This window comes from Lontra canadensis, unplaced genomic scaffold (genome assembly GCF_010015895.1).
Source record: "Lontra canadensis isolate GAN:19392208 unplaced genomic scaffold, GSC_riverotter_1.0 scaffold19, whole genome shotgun sequence".
NCBI classification, from domain to species: Eukaryota; Metazoa; Chordata; class Mammalia; order Carnivora; family Mustelidae; genus Lontra; species Lontra canadensis.
Genome location: NW_022631013.1, coordinates 10,427,915 through 10,445,449, shown reverse-complemented (window position 1 = coordinate 10,445,449; position 17,535 = coordinate 10,427,915). Strand labels below are relative to the sequence as shown.

The 17,535-nt window shown below is 45.7% G+C and overlaps 1 protein-coding gene across 2 annotated transcripts in view; it reads right to left on the bottom strand.

Annotated features, from left to right (window-relative positions):
- The window catches only part of DNAI1 (dynein axonemal intermediate chain 1), a 58,695-nt gene that overhangs the window by 23,503 nt on the left and 17,657 nt on the right, over positions 1-17,535 (bottom strand). For both annotated transcript variants that reach the window (XM_032860415.1, XM_032860416.1), the window contains exons 2-10: positions 14,594-14,626; positions 12,055-12,153; positions 11,792-11,872; positions 9,592-9,718; positions 9,198-9,319; positions 8,835-8,954; positions 7,768-7,827; positions 5,975-6,109; positions 3,012-3,096 (exon numbers count right to left, since the gene is read on the bottom strand). In XM_032860415.1, coding sequence (XP_032716306.1) covers positions 3,012-3,096; positions 5,975-6,109; positions 7,768-7,827; positions 8,835-8,954; positions 9,198-9,319; positions 9,592-9,718; positions 11,792-11,872; positions 12,055-12,153; positions 14,594-14,626 — 862 coding nt within the window. The remainder of the gene's footprint in view (positions 1-3,011; positions 3,097-5,974; positions 6,110-7,767; positions 7,828-8,834; positions 8,955-9,197; positions 9,320-9,591; positions 9,719-11,791; positions 11,873-12,054; positions 12,154-14,593; positions 14,627-17,535) is intronic.

Genomic DNA, 17,535 nt, shown 5'->3' with positions numbered 1-17,535 from the left:
ACTGTCGTGAGGATTAATTGTTAATATAGGTAAAGTACTTAGAAAAATAGCTGGCACATAGTCAGCTCTCTATATGTTATTGTTACTGTCATCACTGTTGTTGGAGGCAATTTACAATAAAGTAGACATGTCCTCTTAGATAAAATCCCAGGTTTGTCCATCTTCACACCCGCTGCTAAGCCCCACTGTGGTGAAGCTGCCTGGATCCCTGAAATGGGTTCTCTGGATTCAAGTTCATCTCCTGCCCTAAATTGTCTCTGTCTCCCGTTTCCTCTAACTTAGGTAGAAGCTCCATCTGTCTTGTCATTTGGCTAAAGAGAAACCTAGTAATCCTTGACTGATCTCTTTACGTTATATCTCATATTGTCCTTCTGATGACTTTTTAAAATCCATTCACTTCTCTACAAACCCAAAGCCACTGCCCAGGTCCCAAGAACCATCACCTGCATTACTACATCCTCCTCCTAATTGGTCTCCCCACCTCCAGTAACTCCTCCTCCAGTGCCCACTCCCCAGAGCTACCAGAATGAGAACAAATCAATCACCTCATCACACCACCCCCTCACCCCCACTGAAAACCTCTCAATGACTCCGCTTGCACAGGCTCCCTGGTCAAACCAAGGGTCCAGGCCACGACTGTCATGTCATTTGCAGTCAGGTGTTCACCTAACCTCTATATCAAATAGTGTCTAGAATGTTCTGCTCCTTCATCTTCCTGGCAAACTCCCACTAACTGCAGATCCAGATTAAACTCCTTCTCTGTGAGGCCTTCATTTTCTTGTTAAGCAGAATTCATCTCTTCCTCCATTCCAGCCCTGCCTCTTCTCTGCTGAAATGTCTGTCATGCTGTGTTGCTTCTATTGATCCTTTTGCCCGTCTCCCCTACCAGACAGCTCCTGGGGAGCAAGCAGCATGTTCTAGTCATCTCTGGACCTGCAGTGCCTAGCACAGTGCCAGCCACAGAGCAGACACCCAATGATTGTTCAAAGAACACAAGGAAATAAATCACCAGAAGTGAAAAATTTCTCAGTCTTTTTTTCCAAACAGGGGTGACCCATTAGAAAATGAATCCTCTCATCCGACACGGTCAAGGACATGCCTAGGCACTGGCCCAGCCTTGAGGTTGTGGGACCACATTCAAACCTCAAAAATGTCTCGGAACAACAACAAAAAATCAGAGTGATCAGAGGCATGAGCCTTGATCATATAGGAGAGCCCCGAGCTTAGGCTGTCTTTGAAAATACCTCATTTCAGAGAGGAGATTAATTGGTAACACTTTTCTGTTTTCACTTCTTCATGATTAGACTTTTCCTTTGGGAAAAGAGTGTGCAATTAAAAAAATCAAAGTTCAATGCATTTTTATGTGATTGTGTTCTTATAAATGAAAAAGGTTCACCAAGGCCAGTTTCTCCATGGATATTAATCGTGTTCACAGCCCTTTGGTGGGCTGGTTGCAGAGGCTGGGTTTCAGGAAGCCAAGCTGTGTGAGTGACAAATTCATTCACAGCTGCTGTGTACTTTGACAGCTTTGAAAAGCACTCAAGGTCGTTTTCCAGCCTGAATGATAACAAGGGGGCTTGTTTAGGCTGCTGGTCTTGGCAGCCCTGGTTTCTATGTCCCATGGGTGAGCAATGAGCATCAAGTCACCAAGAAGAGCCCTAGGCTGTCAGCAAAGGAGACCAGCCAGCAGCGAGGAGCTGCCAACTTTGGGGAGGCAGCTGCTCCAAATAAATGCACAACCTCTTAGGGAAATACAAGCCACTTGGGAATGTGCTGTTCATGCCATGGGAAGGATTCTGTTTCCCTGGCTCTGTCAAAGACACCAGAATTTCCCAGGCCCCCAGGATTTAAGCATTTCTGAATCAATCTCTTTCTTCACTTCATCACTAATTAATCACCATCATAGACTTATTGAATGTTTTCTTGAAATGTCTCTTCAAGCTCAGTGGCTCTGTAGCCTTGCACTGGAGCACTTAGGCTATAGATCCCAAGGGCCTGTGTTCAAGTCCCAATGGCTCCACTCACTCCTCATACTGGCTGCGGTTGTGAACAAGTGGCAATGGCCCAAATTTCTCACCTATGAAATGGAGAGAATAATGGTATTTGTCCAATAGTGTGGAGATCAGGATGATGTAAAGTAATATGTGTAAGTTGCATAGCACAATGTCCAGTACCTGGGCCATTCCCAGGGAATGCTGATGCTGGCTTTTCACTATTATAACTGCTTCCTTTTCTTTACCCCTGGAAAAGGTGGGATGAGGCCCATTCTACCCCTCAGCTGAACCTCACTTTCGTCTCTGTTCCTGCATTCTGCCCCATCGCATCCTTCTCCAGCTGACCTCTCACTGGACTGTGTTGCTGCCTGGACAGAACCTTTGAACTCTCTGCAGAAAAGCTCAGATTCCCTGAGATAGTCCAGGCCCTGTAGCCTGGACTCCAACTACCTCTGTAGCCTGAACTCTCACTACTTTCCAACAAACCCCTGCTTGAGTCACTGAGTCTGCTGCCCTTTGTCCTCAGAGTCCATTCCAATTTGTTTTTACCACCAAGTGACTGCTTATGCTGTTCCTTGCCCAGAACATCTGCCCTTTTGCTAATCTCCCACTCAGACTCTGCTTATCCCTTGGCACCTATCTTAGCCCTCCCTTCTGCCTTCCTTACTGCTGCCACTCATTCCTCATTTCCCTTCCTCCATTCCTGAGGATCCCCAGAGCTGTTTCAGTCTGCATTCTAGCATTTTTATTGTCCCCAAGCTGGACACAGTAGAGACAAGAATTAGGAAGCACTTGTGAGCGAAGGGTGTGTGTGTGTGTGGCAGAGGGAGAGGGAGTAGGAGAGAAGCGGACTCCCTCCTGAGCACAGAGCCCATAGGGCTTGATCCCAGGAATGTGAAATCATGACCCAAGCCAAAATCGAGAGTCAGATGCTCCACCAACTGAGCACCCAGGCACCTCCTGAGGAATTCTTTTAATACAAGCAGTAAGAGTAGTTGCCAACACGTTAAATCTTACCTTGAGCAACATCATCATATGTGTTCTGGTTGACCATCCGCTCCACAATTTTAGCAGCCTGAGTCACTTTGGTGATGTCATCACTCTGTGGAGATACAGAGGTCACAGGTCTTCATAGCTAGCTCCTGCAGAGCTTATGCCTCAAGCCACAGCCCAGAGGTGCAATTGTTTCTCTGACACCACCCACCCAAGATAGCTCTGTAAAGAAATCTCTTCATGCCTCAAGGAGCAGCTCATGTCACCACCCCATTTTGGGAATGCCCAGCTCATATGTGGCATAAGGAGTCTGCACTACCATACTTGGCTCCTGGGCACAGCCGGCCTCATGATCTTTCATTCTGAACTTGTTCTGGCGAAGGCATATCTTGGTGTAAAACACGGGACTTTGGAGAGAGCCCAGGAAGGGTATTGGAGGGAAGAACAGAAAAGAGAAGGTAAGAGTCTTCTTTAGTGGAGACAGAAAGGTTTCATCATCTCAGACAATGACAAAGACTCTCATTAAAGGCTTCAGAGAGCTTCTTATCCAACTTATTTAGTCAAGAGTTGAGGAAGAGATAGAATCCAGAGAGGGGGCAGAGATATGCTTGTACATAGGGAGTACAAGGCAGAAGCAACTCCTAACCCAAGGCTTTGTCCAGGTGCAACCCTCAAGGTGCTCAAGAAGGCCAGGCCCATGGCTCTTGAAAATGAGATTTCCTAGGAGTGTTGGCATCAGGAAGAGGATGGCTTCTGGAGATACATAGACCTGCATTCCCTTCCCATTCCGTGGATTAGGAGCCAAGTGGCAACTTTTTAAGTTACCTAACTCCTACTATACTAGCAACTGTATACGATCTTGGGTTCTCACAACAATCTTGCAAAGTAAGTATCAGTAGGATGTCTTTACTAATGAGGAAACAGGCCAGAAGAACCCAGCTAATAAGTAGCAAAGACAGGATCTAAACTCAACTGTGTGGACTCCAGGTCTCATGCCCGCAGCCCCATGGAAAAAGCCAGTCCTTCACCAGCCTGACCACCTTTGCCTGGTCCTGGAAGACTCAAGGTTTTAGATGTGCTCTGAGGACAGTGTGGTGGACTGCTGTCTCCCTCATTCTGGATACTATGCTACTTGAGCAGACATAGCTCTTCATTATTTCTGACTAAACTTGTGGCTTCTGAGTCCTTTCTCCCCTTCCTGTCCTAATCTTTCAGACCGGACAAGCTTACATTCATTTCTATACATTCATCCAAATCATTAATGAGACATTAATGAAATCTATCATTGCAGACCTTCCTACAAGGTATCAATGAGTTGTTCTGCTTTCTCCCCTCCCATGCACTTGGGTTTTATATCAACCTCATCAGATGCAGGTCCCTGAAAAAAGGTGTCACTCTGTTCATACGCTGGGCCTGAGCAAAGGGCCACTCAGTTCTACAGACAGCCAGGCCCAGTACTTGGGATTCCCAGTTAAAGCTCGATTCCCTTGTGTAGATGTTGCACACTAAGGTGTTCACTGGTGTTGGGGGTATCTTACACCCCACAATGTCCTGCCACCACTGTAGCTTCTTGGTACAGAGGACTGGAATCTATCTGCATCACAGCCTTCAATGTCAACCAAGCTGGAAGAATCCAGCATAGTCCCCCTTCCCTGGGCACATTAGACACCAAGTCTGATAGACATGTTAGGCACCAAGGGCTTAGACCAAAGGACAGTTTTCAGTCTCAGCCACAGGGACATTTCTTCTGTTCTCTGGGTCCTGGCAGCTGCAGTTAAGGTTTCTATAATAATAGTCCTAACACACAGCCTGCAGCTAAATCCTTGAAGGATCTTCAAGTGAAACTTGACCCAGGCCAACAGCTCCTCCAACGCCACTAACCTCTAGGCAACAGTAGAGGGGAAATCAAAGGTCTGGACAGGGCAAGCCATGGGGCAAGGACTTCATCTTTCACCTCTGGGTTCCAGTACCCAGCATGATCATGATCACAAGTTTTGGTCTGTAGTTGAATGAAACTGAATTAGAGAAGTTCATATTAAGCCAAAGCAGGGAAGCCTCAAACCTCTCATAAAATATGACTTTTATCAGGGACATGAAATTGAGTGGAAGTGGTCATACCTAAGACAAAGCAAAATTTCCTTTAACTGATCTGTCTTCTGTAGCAGAACCACTTTTCAGAGAGCTGTCTGGGCGCTCTCCAAGGTGCTGAACCTAGACTTTGGCTTCCTGAGGCCCTCACTTTCCCACTCTATTGCCAAACTCATCCTGATACCCATACTGTGACTCTGGCTCCCGACCAAGCTTTATCTCTGTTGAAGGGACAAAAGTGGCCTTTCAGCATCTCCCTGTGGTGATCTTCCCTGTGGTGACCAATCACCATAATTTCCATGATGATCCCCAACCTATACTGGCTATACCTACAGTGAGCCCCCCAACCATGACCTCTATAATGACTCCTATATGGTTCTTCGGAGTAAACATCCATCCCAGAATGACCACACCCATTGGCCTGGACGTGCTGGTGACTGTGATCTGCTCTGACTTGCCTTCTGGCCCGTAAGACTCACCTAAAAAATTGAACAAATAAAGCCCAAAGGTCAAGAGCAAATCACTCTCCCAAACCTTAGGAGCTCTTGCTCAGGGAGGTGATGCTTTATTCTCATATCCCACCTCATCCTGAGAAGACTCCTGAGCTCTTTCAAGGTATACTTTGGACTTTCAATAACATTCATGTCTTCTGTTGCCCCCCTAGCCCAACAATCCTGAATCCTATAAGACTGGGGAGAAGTATGGAATGCCAGAGGTAGCTCTAGCTCTTCTCACATCTTCCCAAAAGAAAAGAACTATTCATACTTCAGCATTATCACATACACACACACCCCTTAAAGTCTGTGAAGTCCTTCCTGATGGCCAGGTTCCTCACTACCCAGAGACCAAGATCCCACTCAGTCATTCTCTGTGACACAGCCATGAAACCTCCATCAAACCTGGGACTCCATAGATGTCATCTTCCTCATGGTCATCTTCCCCATTTTTTTAGCCACTGGTGTCTTTGCCTTCTCTTTTTCTTTGGTCTTTTCCTGCTTCTTAAGCTCCTCTACATAGGCATCGTAGATCTCCCACTAGGCAAGGGCAAAATGAGAAGGATCATCACATGGCAAAATCTTCATCCAGGCAGCTCCTATTCAGCTTTTAGAGCTTGAAGAATAGACTATGTCAACCCCTGTCACGTGCTTCTATAGCATCCTCTACTTGGTCCAGGGTAATTATGTATTCGATGTCTGTCTTCTCTGCTGTCAGCTCTAGGACAAGAATGAAGCTCTCAGGGCACCTCTGGGATGAACTTTCTACTCTGCAGCTTAGAGGCTCAATTGCCAGCTAGAGATCAGTATTGCTCCAACCTACAGACCCTGCTAGGCAAAACAAATGGGCAAATATAGACTAGCTCACATTTTTCTTGGTGATTTATGAGGCTCTGAACTAGGACATTTAAAAATTTTTTTAATTTTTATATATTTATTTGACAGAGAGAGAGAGAGATCACAAGTAGACAGAGAGGCAGGCAGAGAGAAGGGAGAACCAGGCCCCCTGCCGAGCAGAGAGTCCAATGCAGGGCTCGATCCCAGGACCCCGAGATCATGACCTGAGCTGAAGGCAGAGGCTTAACCCACTGAGCCACCCAGGCGCCCCTGAACTAGGACATTTAAAAAATGTTTCCCCATATAGAGATGTGATAAACTTCACTAGTTCATGTCGACTATCTACAGCACTGACCACAACTCCTGAGCATAAAAAGATAAACAAAAGTAAGGGATGGGCACCTGGGTGGCTCAGTCAGTTAAGTGTTTGACTCTTGGTTCAGGTCATGATCTCAGGGTCATAGGATTGAGCACCGTGTTGGGCTCCACACTCATTGCCAAGTCTGCTTGAGATTTTCCCTGCCCTCTCACCCTCTGTTCCTCCCCCTGCTCGTGCCCTTTGTCTCTCTCTCTCTCTCTCTCTCTCTCTCAAATAAATAAATAAATAAGATCTTAAAAAAAAATTAAGGAAACCCTGCTAACTGGATCTGACAGCAAGAGAAGCCCAAGGATAGTAACAAAGGAACCAGCAAGGATCTGGGACTGAAAAACCCCAGATCACATTCTGTGCTCTCCAGAGTTGGGCAGTCACTGCCACCTGGAGGCCAGATAGACACACCTTACAGTAATGATTCACCCATGGGCCAATACTCCATGCTACAATACAATTCAATGTTTGTTATCTCATTCAGAGCCTTCCAACAATTCTGTGAGGCTGCTTGTTGTCCTCATTTGACAGAGAAATAGTAACTGATAAATTAAGAATGACATGGTTTGCCCAGGATCTTATAGTATGAGCAGCAAAGTTGGCACCCGAGCTCAGGTCTCCTGGCACCAAATCCTGCCCAAATCAGCATGGCTACCCAGTAGGATTTGAGGGGGAAAGAGGGTCTGCAGGAAAAATGAAGGCTTCTGGAAGGGCAGGTTAAAGTGCTAACACTTCAGAGTCAGCCTTGGGGTGCCATGGGTTTCAGAGAGTTAGAAACCATGCTTATTTCCCTCTTTGACAGCCTTGCCCTGGGGTTGGGGGCATGTAGCTGATCCAGAGCTCACAGGGTGGGGTCCCACTGTCTCATATCCCTAGTGTTCAGAGCCTAGACAAGGAGCAGGGAGATAGATGGATGCAGAGGACTCTTTGACAAAATGCATGGGGTGGGTGGCTGGGGTGTGGTGATGAGTTTTAGACTGATCCAGGGACTCACCTGATTGGCTGTGGCTGAAAAGTTTGTCCTGGGAGGAGGCTCCATCTGGCATTCTCGGTCCTAGAGAACAATGACAACAGGAAACCCACAGAAAGCCCTCAAATCCTTCTCACTTAACCCAGCAGTATATCCTTGGGTGAAACATTTCAGTTGGAGCAGAGGGAGAGATGGAACACAGAACTGGGGAAGTAAAGAGGGCCTGTACAAAGGACCAAATGATGGAGTGAAAGCCTCCATTTTCCTTCTAAGCTTCCTTAGAAAAAGCCTAAGCTAGAAATCAGGGGCAATGAAGCCTGATTGTGCCACTTTCAACCAAGAAAAACTCCAAGTGGGGGATGGACAGGTCTCTGGCCAGCCTCCTGATGCAAGACACAGAGGTTAGCCCCTGGTAAGCTACTGGACTAACATCCCTCATCCTGAGAAGGCTTCTCCCTAATACTGCCGTCTCTGCTCCACCAGAGGCATGCATTCCCTCCTCATTATGTACCACCCAGATTACTGAATAGGGAGCACACAGCATGATTAGGAGCTTCCAGAAACCTATCCTGTAGACCTCTGTCCTCCATTCATAGGTTGATTTCTGTAAAACACTGTCTTACATACGTGAGTCTCTCCCCTGAAACCCTGAGAGGTTCCTTCAACCTGGTATTCAGGGTCCTCCATACTAGTGAGCCAGGAAACTTTTCTAGCCTTTTCCAGCTAGTCTATCACAGAGAGCATCAACTGCAGTCAAACTGGCTTAGTTCTGCCTCCCTGGCACATTCTGACCTCCCCTCTCTCCCCCAGATCTTGACCTCTTCTCCAAGGCCCATATATGTTTCAGTCTCAGTGAAGGGCTCCAGACTCCTTGTTACCCACTCTGAACTCCTTACAAGGAGTTCTGAACTCTGAACAGCTTACAAGACCCCCAACACATGTTCCCAGCTCTCCTTGGAGAGATGAACTGTGCTGTGCCTGTCATTCTTCCAGGCTAAGAGTTGCTGGGGCAGGGGTCAAGCCTGTTCCTTCCCTGCCATGCAACAGTGCAGAACCAGGAGGTCAAGGGGCTGTGGTGGGGGCTGCTCTACCCGGAGAGGATTGTTTAAGGTCTGTGAGGCCCTCTCACTGAAGTTGAACTGGTTGGTGAGCTTTCGCTCCTTGGGCTGCTTGGGAGTCATCAATTCTTCTTCAGTTGCTTTTGCAGCTGCCTAGAAAAAAAAGACCCAAGGGACAAGGGCTCAGCTGTGAGAAGAAGGTGGTGGGGAATCGGGGTTGGGGAGAAGTCATGCCCTAGGAGAGGCTGGAGTAGGAGAGGGTGATGATGCCAGAGGCTTGCTATCTACAGCCTCTAACTTCTCACCTGCAGCCCCACCCCCCAACCAATTAGCCCCGAAGCTTCCATCTGCAGCTGGAGCTGGAAGGGGAGGGATGGGAGCAGTTCTGTACTGCACCTCAGTGGCAGGCACATCTGTTTGACTCCCAAGTTCAGTTTCAGCTTCTGTTTCCTTAGGCTCTTCTTCTTCTTCAAGGATTTCGGCTTCTGAAATCACCACCTTGGCAGACTCCTGAGAACCTTGATAAGATACTGCAGATGAATCCAAAGGCCAGGCCTGCTCCCCCATCCCCTGGCAGGGCAAGGCTCGCTCTCTTGGTTTCTGCCTTTGAGGCCTCAGCTACCCCAGGGTCCTCACAGCTTAATTCCCAGACCGCAGCAGGGCCGCCAGCTGTGGGACTTCATGTAAGCAGAAGCTCTGCAAAGTTATGGCTTAGTATCCGCTCCCTAGGATGACCACAGAAAGGAACCTGGGCTCTGGGCCTCCACTTCCTGCCAGCCCCGAGGCCTACCTGCTGCTAACTCATCACGGTAGTGCTGCCGCCGTCCTTCATCCGAGTCTTTGGGGATCAGGTTCCCAACCTGGCTGAAGTGAACTGCCAGTTGGTTCACCACGCCAATAAGCTTATATGTGCCTTCCTAAGAAGGGAGGGGGCTGAGTCAGACCAGGGGTCCCAAAAGTGCTGGAGTGAGAATGCAATCTGCCTTCATTCTATCAGGATTAACATGGTCCATCTGTTAACGAGATATATATAGATAGATATCCCCAAATGTTCAGTTAACCCGAAGTTTTCATTACATTCCAGCTTAAGAAGAGGAGACAATGGGGCACCTGGGTGGCTCAGTGGGTTAAAGCCTCTGCTTTCAGCTCAGGTCATGATCTCAGGGTCCTGAGATCGAGCCCCGCTTTGGGCTCTCTGCTCAGCAGGGAGCCTGCTTCCCTTCCTCTCTCTCTGCCTGCCTTTCTGCCTACTTGTGATCTCTGTCTGTCGAATGAATAAATAAAATCTTAAAAAAAAAAGAAGAGGAGGCAAATGAAAGAAGTTTTTTCTTTTACGTTCTCATCAAAGACATATTTTTAAATTGTATTTTCTTCTCAACTTTGAATAGTTCTGGACTTGCCTATCACTGGCTCTCACATCCATGCCGAGGGATCCTCGTGTACCTGTCTCACCACAGAGCTGAGACAGGTCACACATAGTCATCAGACACACCTGGCCTGACCTTCTCCACACTGTTATTAGTGGATGTGAGGACTGGATAGATTCTCAGAGACACCCCCACTCCCCAATCCTCCTGTTCCATACAAGGGGCCACAGACATCTAGAAAAGGTTTTTGAGTTTGGCCCTTATCCAGTTCATACAGCAAATGAGAAGCAGGGTTCAGCTTAAAATCCAGGCAACCTTGTTCATTCCTTCTTCAACAAATAATTTTTTTAAGATTATTTATTTATTTGACAGAGAGAGAGAGAGGTCACAAGCAGACAGAGAGGCAGGCAGAGAGAGAGGGGGAAGCAGGCTCCCCACCGAGCAGAGAGCCCGATGTGGGGCTCGATCCCAGGACCCTGAGACCACAACCTGAGCTGAAGGCAGAGGCTTAAACCACTGAGCCACCCAGGTGCCCCTTCAACAAATAATTTTTAAGCAGACGCTGTACAACATGCCAAGTATTTTCTAGGTTCCAGGGATATAAAGCTTAGCAAAAGCAGATGTGATCCCTGTTTTCATAGGGTCTATTAGTCTGGGTCCCCTACCTAGCTTCCTTATTGAAAAGCATCCTAGTTGTACCATTTACTTTAACACCAGGTTTCCTTCCTTCCTTCTATCTTTCTTTCTTTCTCTTTTAAAAGATTTTATTTATTTATTTGACAGAGAGAGCAATCACAAGTAGGCAGAGAGACAGGCAGAGAGAGAGGGGGAAGCAGGCTCCCTGCCCAACAGAGAGCCCGAGGTGGGCCTCGATCCCAGGATCCTGAGATCATGACCTGAGCAGAAGGCAGAGGCTTAACCCACTGAGCCACCCAGGCACCCCTCCTTCCTTCTTTCAAAACATTTCTTCTCAACCCTTTTCAAGTCATATAGAAAATTATTACATTTGTATGACATATAGGGGTAAGTTCTAAAGAGGAGAAGCTCTAGAGAGGAACCCAGCCCATGTGCTCTGACTGAACCAAACCCACCTACCCCTAGAGGGCTGAAAGAATTACTATTTCCGCACATAGGTTGGGATGCTCTGCCTTACATAGTTACCACAAAGCCCTTATCTCAGGAACTCAGATGGTTGGGAGGATGAAACGGTGTGGCAGCTAAGAACAGGGTTTGTGGTCGTGGGCAGAATGGATTCAAATCCTGATTCTGTCCCCTATTTTCTGCATGACCTTGGGCTTAACCACTCTAAGCCTTGTTTTTTTTTTCATCTGTAAAATGAGGATAAAACTATCTAATTTTCAGGATAGTTGTAAGTTTTAAAAATAATTAAAATAATTTATTAACACAGTGTCTGACATGTAATAAGTACTCATTAAGACTGTAAGGGAGATTAGTAAAGAAATTTTTGAAATCTCTGGAAAAGTCCATGTAAAATTTCAAGGTTCCAGCCAAAGACCAAAGTTTAAAGATGGTCTCTCTAATAGCAGAGAGGCTTTTGCAGAATAGCAAGTCCCTGCCAAGCCAAGGGGTACCTAGAGGCCCGCACCCCGGGGGGAGACTTACTTTGAAGCTGTACCTGACGATGTTCTGCGGTGCGTGTGGGTTGTTGGCAGTAAGAATGCGGGTGAACTCTTCCTTTAGCTCCTAAGGGAGAGAAATACCCAGAGGGTCCTACATGGAGGGCCCCCCACCTCTTCTGGTACTTGGGGTACCAGCAGACATCTCACACCCAGGCTCTGTGCAGGCGGCTAATCATTACCGTGCAAGAGCACATCTCTGAGGCTGGAGGAGGTGGAAGGGGCAAGGGCGGGACACGCCTGACTCACCGCATCAGTCAGCTCCAGCTGGTCAGGGGGTCTGACTGTGGCTTTGGACTGGGCCCATTCATCTGCTCCTTCCCCCACATCAGTTCCTGAATCTTCATCCTGGTCAAAAACCCCATGTGAGGGTCAGCAAGCAGAGCAGCCAGAAGCCGCTTCATTCACAAATCCTCCCAGAGGCCAAGACCTGCCCCCACACGGAGACTACAGAATGCACAATAGACCACTCATGAAAGAGTCCGAAGGAGCTGCTCGGGCTGGAGTTCTCACTGCCTGGAGGATGTTGGCCACCTCAGCCCTTGGGGTCAGGGGTTAGCTGGAACATTGTGGTGAGCCTTCAGAGAGACCGTCAGATTGCTGTCAAAAAACCAAGGACTAGAACTTTCTCCTTTCCCTAATAGATAGCTGAACACCTTGCCAAATTGGCCTATGGCATACTAAAAAAAAAAAATCACCCTTATAATAGCAAAAATATGCAGAAAAAACCCCCAAAGAATCCAATTTTTCACTTAAAACTCCTGAAAACAATGGGGCCCCTGGGTGGCTCAGTTGGTTGAGCAACCGAGTCTTGGTTTCAGCTCAGGTCATGACCTCAGGGTCGTGAGATGCAGCCCCACGTCAGGCTCTGCGCAGTGGGGAGTCTGCTTGGGATTCTCCTTCCCTCTGCCCGGGCTTGTGCTCACTCTCTCGCTTTCTTTCTCACAAATGAACAAAGAAAGAAATAAAATCTTAAAAAAAAAAAAAAACTATTGAAAACTAAAACAACAAAAACCCAAAATAAAGAGACCCCTCAACCAAATGAAATTAATATTGTGTTGATGAGGTTATGGGAAAATTGATAACTATAAATTAACACAATCTTTCTTTTTCCTTTTTCCTTTTTTTCTTTCTCTCTCTCTCTTTTCTTTTCTTTCCTTTTCTTTTTCTTTTTTTCTTCTTTCTTTCGCCCTTCCTTCCTCCCTTTCTTTCTCTCTCTCTTTCTTTCTTTTTTCTTTTCCTATTTCCATAAATAGTTTTATTGGGACCCAACCACTCTCATTCATCTATGTATTATCTTTTGCTGCTTTTGCCCTACAAGCAGAATTGAGTAGTTGTACATGAGACCATATGGCCTACACAACCTAAGATATTTGCTGTCTGGCACTTTACAGATAAAATGTGCCCATCCTCGAGGTACATGACTAAACAGTCGAGCTGCTGGTGTTCTGTAGAATTAGATCAGTTTTCTTATCTTTATGTTAATAGTTTTTTTCTATTGTGGCAGACTACAGTTTCTGTATGTTTTGGAACAGAATTTTAGAGTTAACCTCTCTTTTCTACTGTGAAAGATAGAAGATATTTATTTATTCCTCAAAAACATGACTTTGGTGCCCTATTGATGAGCAGGTCAGTCTAACAATTTTGGTGACTTTTTTTATTTCAAGTTCTTATTTAGATTCTAGTTAGTTAACATACATGGCAATATTGGTTTCAGGTGGAGAATTCAGTGATTCATCACTTACATGTAACACCCAATGCTCATCACAAATGCCTTCCTTAATACCCATCACCCATTTAGCCCATTCCCGGCCCACCTCCTTCCAGCAACCCTCAGTTTGTTCTCCATTGTTAAGATTCTTTTATGGTTTGCTTTCCTCTCGCTCTCTTTTTCCCCTTCCCCTATGTTCATCTGTTTTGTTTCTTAAATTCCACATATGAGTGAAATAATATGGTATTTGTCTTTCTCTGACTGACTTATTTCTCTCAGCATAATACCCTCTAGTTCTACCTACGTTGTTGTAAATGGCAAGATTTCATTCTTTTCAATGGCTGAGTAATATTCCATTTTATATATACACTCCACATCTTCTTTATCCATTCATCAGTTGATAGACATTTGGGCTCTTTTTATAATTTGGCTGTTGTGGACATTGCTGCTATAAACATCGGGGTGCATGTGCCCCTTCAAATCAAGGACAGCCTTTCTAAAGAACAATTTGGAAATATTTCTCAAAAGCCTAAAAAATATTTATACTCTTTGACTAAAGTTTTTATGTGTAGGACTTTATATTAAAGAAATAACCACAACCATAGACATGCCCAGAGATTTAAATGCATGAGTGTTTATGGGAGAATTGATCATAATAGTCAAAAAGAAGAAACAGTTAAATGTCCAATAATGGGGCATGGTTGAACAAATTATGGTATGGCCTTAAGAAACATATGGTGAAATGTTGTACAGTAATTTTAAATGATGCTATAAAAGTATCTTTATTGGCAATGGAAAGTACTCAAATATATTATGTAAAAAGCAGATTATAAAATAATATACAGTTTGATTCCATTTAAAAATAAATACATATAATTTTTATATATGCACAGAAATATCTGAAAGGATATAACATCATGTATTAACTAAGAGGTTTCCTGCAATGGTGGATTTAAGGGTGATTTTAACATTCTTTTTGCTCATTTGAATTTTCTAAAAAACATATAGCTAATATTTTCAATGGAAAACAATGCTGTTAGCTTCTTGCTGAGAGCCTGCAGTGGGCTCAGCACTTACTCTCTTCCTGGCTCCTCTGCCCATACTGATGCTCTGAAAAAAAGAACAGAAACAAGAGGTAATTCATAGGCAAATTTCTGCAGGATCATCAGAAATAGTATTATAGACAGGGAGGCTTCTGCCCAGAGACCTCAAAGATAGTGGACATTCAGCTTTCCTAAGTCTTTTTTTTTTCTTTAATAATTTTAAGATTCTATTTATTTATCTGTCAGAGAAAGAGGGAGAGAAAGAGAACACAAGCAGGGGGAGTAGTAGGCAGAGGGAGAGGGAGAAGTAGGCTCACCACGGAGCAGGGAGCCCAATGTGGGGCTTGATCCTAGGACCCCGGGATCATGACCTGAGCAGAAGATGGACCCTTAATTGACTGAGCCACCCAGGTACCCCTCAACAAACATTTTAAAAAAGCATTTTCTAGGGGTGCCTGGGTGGCTCATTCAGTTAAGCATCTGACTTTTGGTTTTGGCTCAGGTTATGATCTCAGAGTTGTGAAATCAAGCCCCACATTGGGCTCCACACTGGGCATTGAGCCTGCTTAAGATTCTTGCTGTCTCTGCCCCTCCTCACCTATCTCTCCCACTCTTTAAAAAAAAAAAAAAAAAAAAAAAAAAAAAGCATATTCTAAGAGCTCAGCTTTGTACTATGCATTAAGGGGAATTTGAGGTCAGATTATACTCAAAAACACTTGTTTGGGATGAATGTGAACTCTTTCTGAGCAGGTACTTTGTTTCATACACTGCGGTCTGAGAATATAGTAAGTGTTCAAAATCCTTATTGAATAAATGAAGGAATGCTGTTAGTGATCATGAGACTGAGAAAAATGTTTTTCCTCTTTGGGCCTCGGTTTCCTTGTCAGTAAAATGCATAGGATTGGATGTGATGACCTTCTAGTCATAATATGCTAAAATCTTCTGTTCCTGAGAACAGCATGGTCTGTTCAGCTTGATAAACACTTGCTGAGCGTCTGTTTATCTGTCAGGGACACATGTCAGCAGTAGGACAAAACCGAAGAGAGATGAGGTCTCCGCCCCAGTTTGCTCAGGGCCCATGGAGTAGTGTAGGCAGTGCTTGTCAGTGCTCCCTTCCTCCCTCCCTCCTTCCCTTCCTCCCTCCCTCATTTCCTTCCTCCCACCCTCCCTCCCTTCCTCACTCAGTATATGGTCCTTTGAAAGCCTGCTCCTCATCAGCAGCAGAGAGACGTGTGCCCAGGGCGCTGGAGGGGTGCACAGAGACACCTACCCAGCCCAAGAAAGGCTCCCAGAGGTGGCTATTTCCTAGTCAGGTAACAAAGAACAAGTATGGGTTGTCCAAGTAGAGAAAATATTTTTCCGAAGACGAAAACAACATGCACAAAGGCAAGAGAAGAACAGTGACAAAGCCAGTAAAATGTTCCCCAAGGAAGCAAAAGCTGTGCAGTATATATACAGAAGGATAGGGGTTTCAGATGATCAAGCCAAAGGGAGATCAGTGGAGGCTGGAAACGTGAAGGAAGGGTTCTTATAAGAAACAGGTCTCAAGTACTGAAAGGGGGCCAGAACAGCCTGCCGGCAGCACAGCCCATGGGACAGAGACTTCTGCTCCCAGTGCTCACAGTCCACCTGTGTGGTCTTAGGGGAAGTCTCTGGGGCCTAAGTTTCCCAAATACAAAGTGAAAGAGTTAGACTAGATGGCCTCTTACGGCTCGTGCATGATAGTCTATGGGAGGGCTGTGATGGTGGAGGAGAGGAAAGGGATGCCAGGGAGAGGGAAAAGCATGTCTCAGCTTGGGCTGGGATTGTTGCTGGTAGGGCAGGCAGCAGGATTCAGATTTCTGCCAGGTTGCCAGGTTTCCAGCAATGGAACCCTTCTCCGAGGCTAAACTGCACAAGCCAGAAAGCTGTTTTTTTTTTTTTTTTTTTTTTTTTTTTGAAGCACCTCTGATCCCTAAGGGAAAAAGATGGAAGCGCCACATCCAACAGCTTTCTGGCCCACAACAGAGCCCTGGAGGACCAATCCCAGACCCAACTGCCAGCCTTAAATAGAAAACGAGATCCAGTTACCACTGCCCCCCGTAAATATGTCTGTAAAACATTTATCTGGCAATAAAAGAACTGACAAGGCAATTTGAGTGTAATTGTTTTTGGCAGTTGGAAATATTTCAATTAACACACTATAAAAGCCACACTATAATAAATGTGAAACAGGCCAATGAAATCAGCTGCAGCCCTGACTTCCCAACCATGGCAAAGGAGATTGAATGTCAGGCTGCCACTTTGGGCCCTTGGTCTTCCAAAAGGAGAAGCCTGAGACAGACAAGGCTGAATTCCTGGAAAGCTTTTGATGGTTCCTCCCAGAAGCCATCAAACCACGGAAGAACAAAGCACAAATTCCCTCCCCTGTCCCTCAGAACTCTATCATCTGGCCTGCATCTCCATTCCAGCCTGTTCTCCAACCCTTCATGTGCTAACACTTTGAGATGCAGCGCACCAAGTCTACTCACATTTCCTGAGCATGGCCTACCCTTTCTCACCTCTGCACCTTTGCTTCTTTAAAAAAATTAATTATTTACTTTAAGGTAGTCTCTACACCCAACATGCAGCTCAAATTGATTAGCCTGAGATCCAGAATTGTATGCTCTTCCCACTGAGCCACCCAGGTGTCCCTGTACCTTTGCTTTTTACAGTTCTTCCTGCCAGAAACACCATTTCCCCCTTCCCCCTTGCTGCTCCCACTATCTCTGCCTAACAAAACATTACTCAACTAACCTCTGCTAGTCCTTTATCTAACCCTGCCATATTATCACTTTTCTCCTACTTCCCTCTACTCTTCCATTCCTTACTTTGAGCAAGGCTCTGCCCCACCTTCCATCATCACCACAAGTATGGGCTGTTATGAGATGAAAAATGAAATGGAACTTCAGACAGACACTCTGTTATTTCTGGATTTTGGTCTGCAAAAGCGAATAG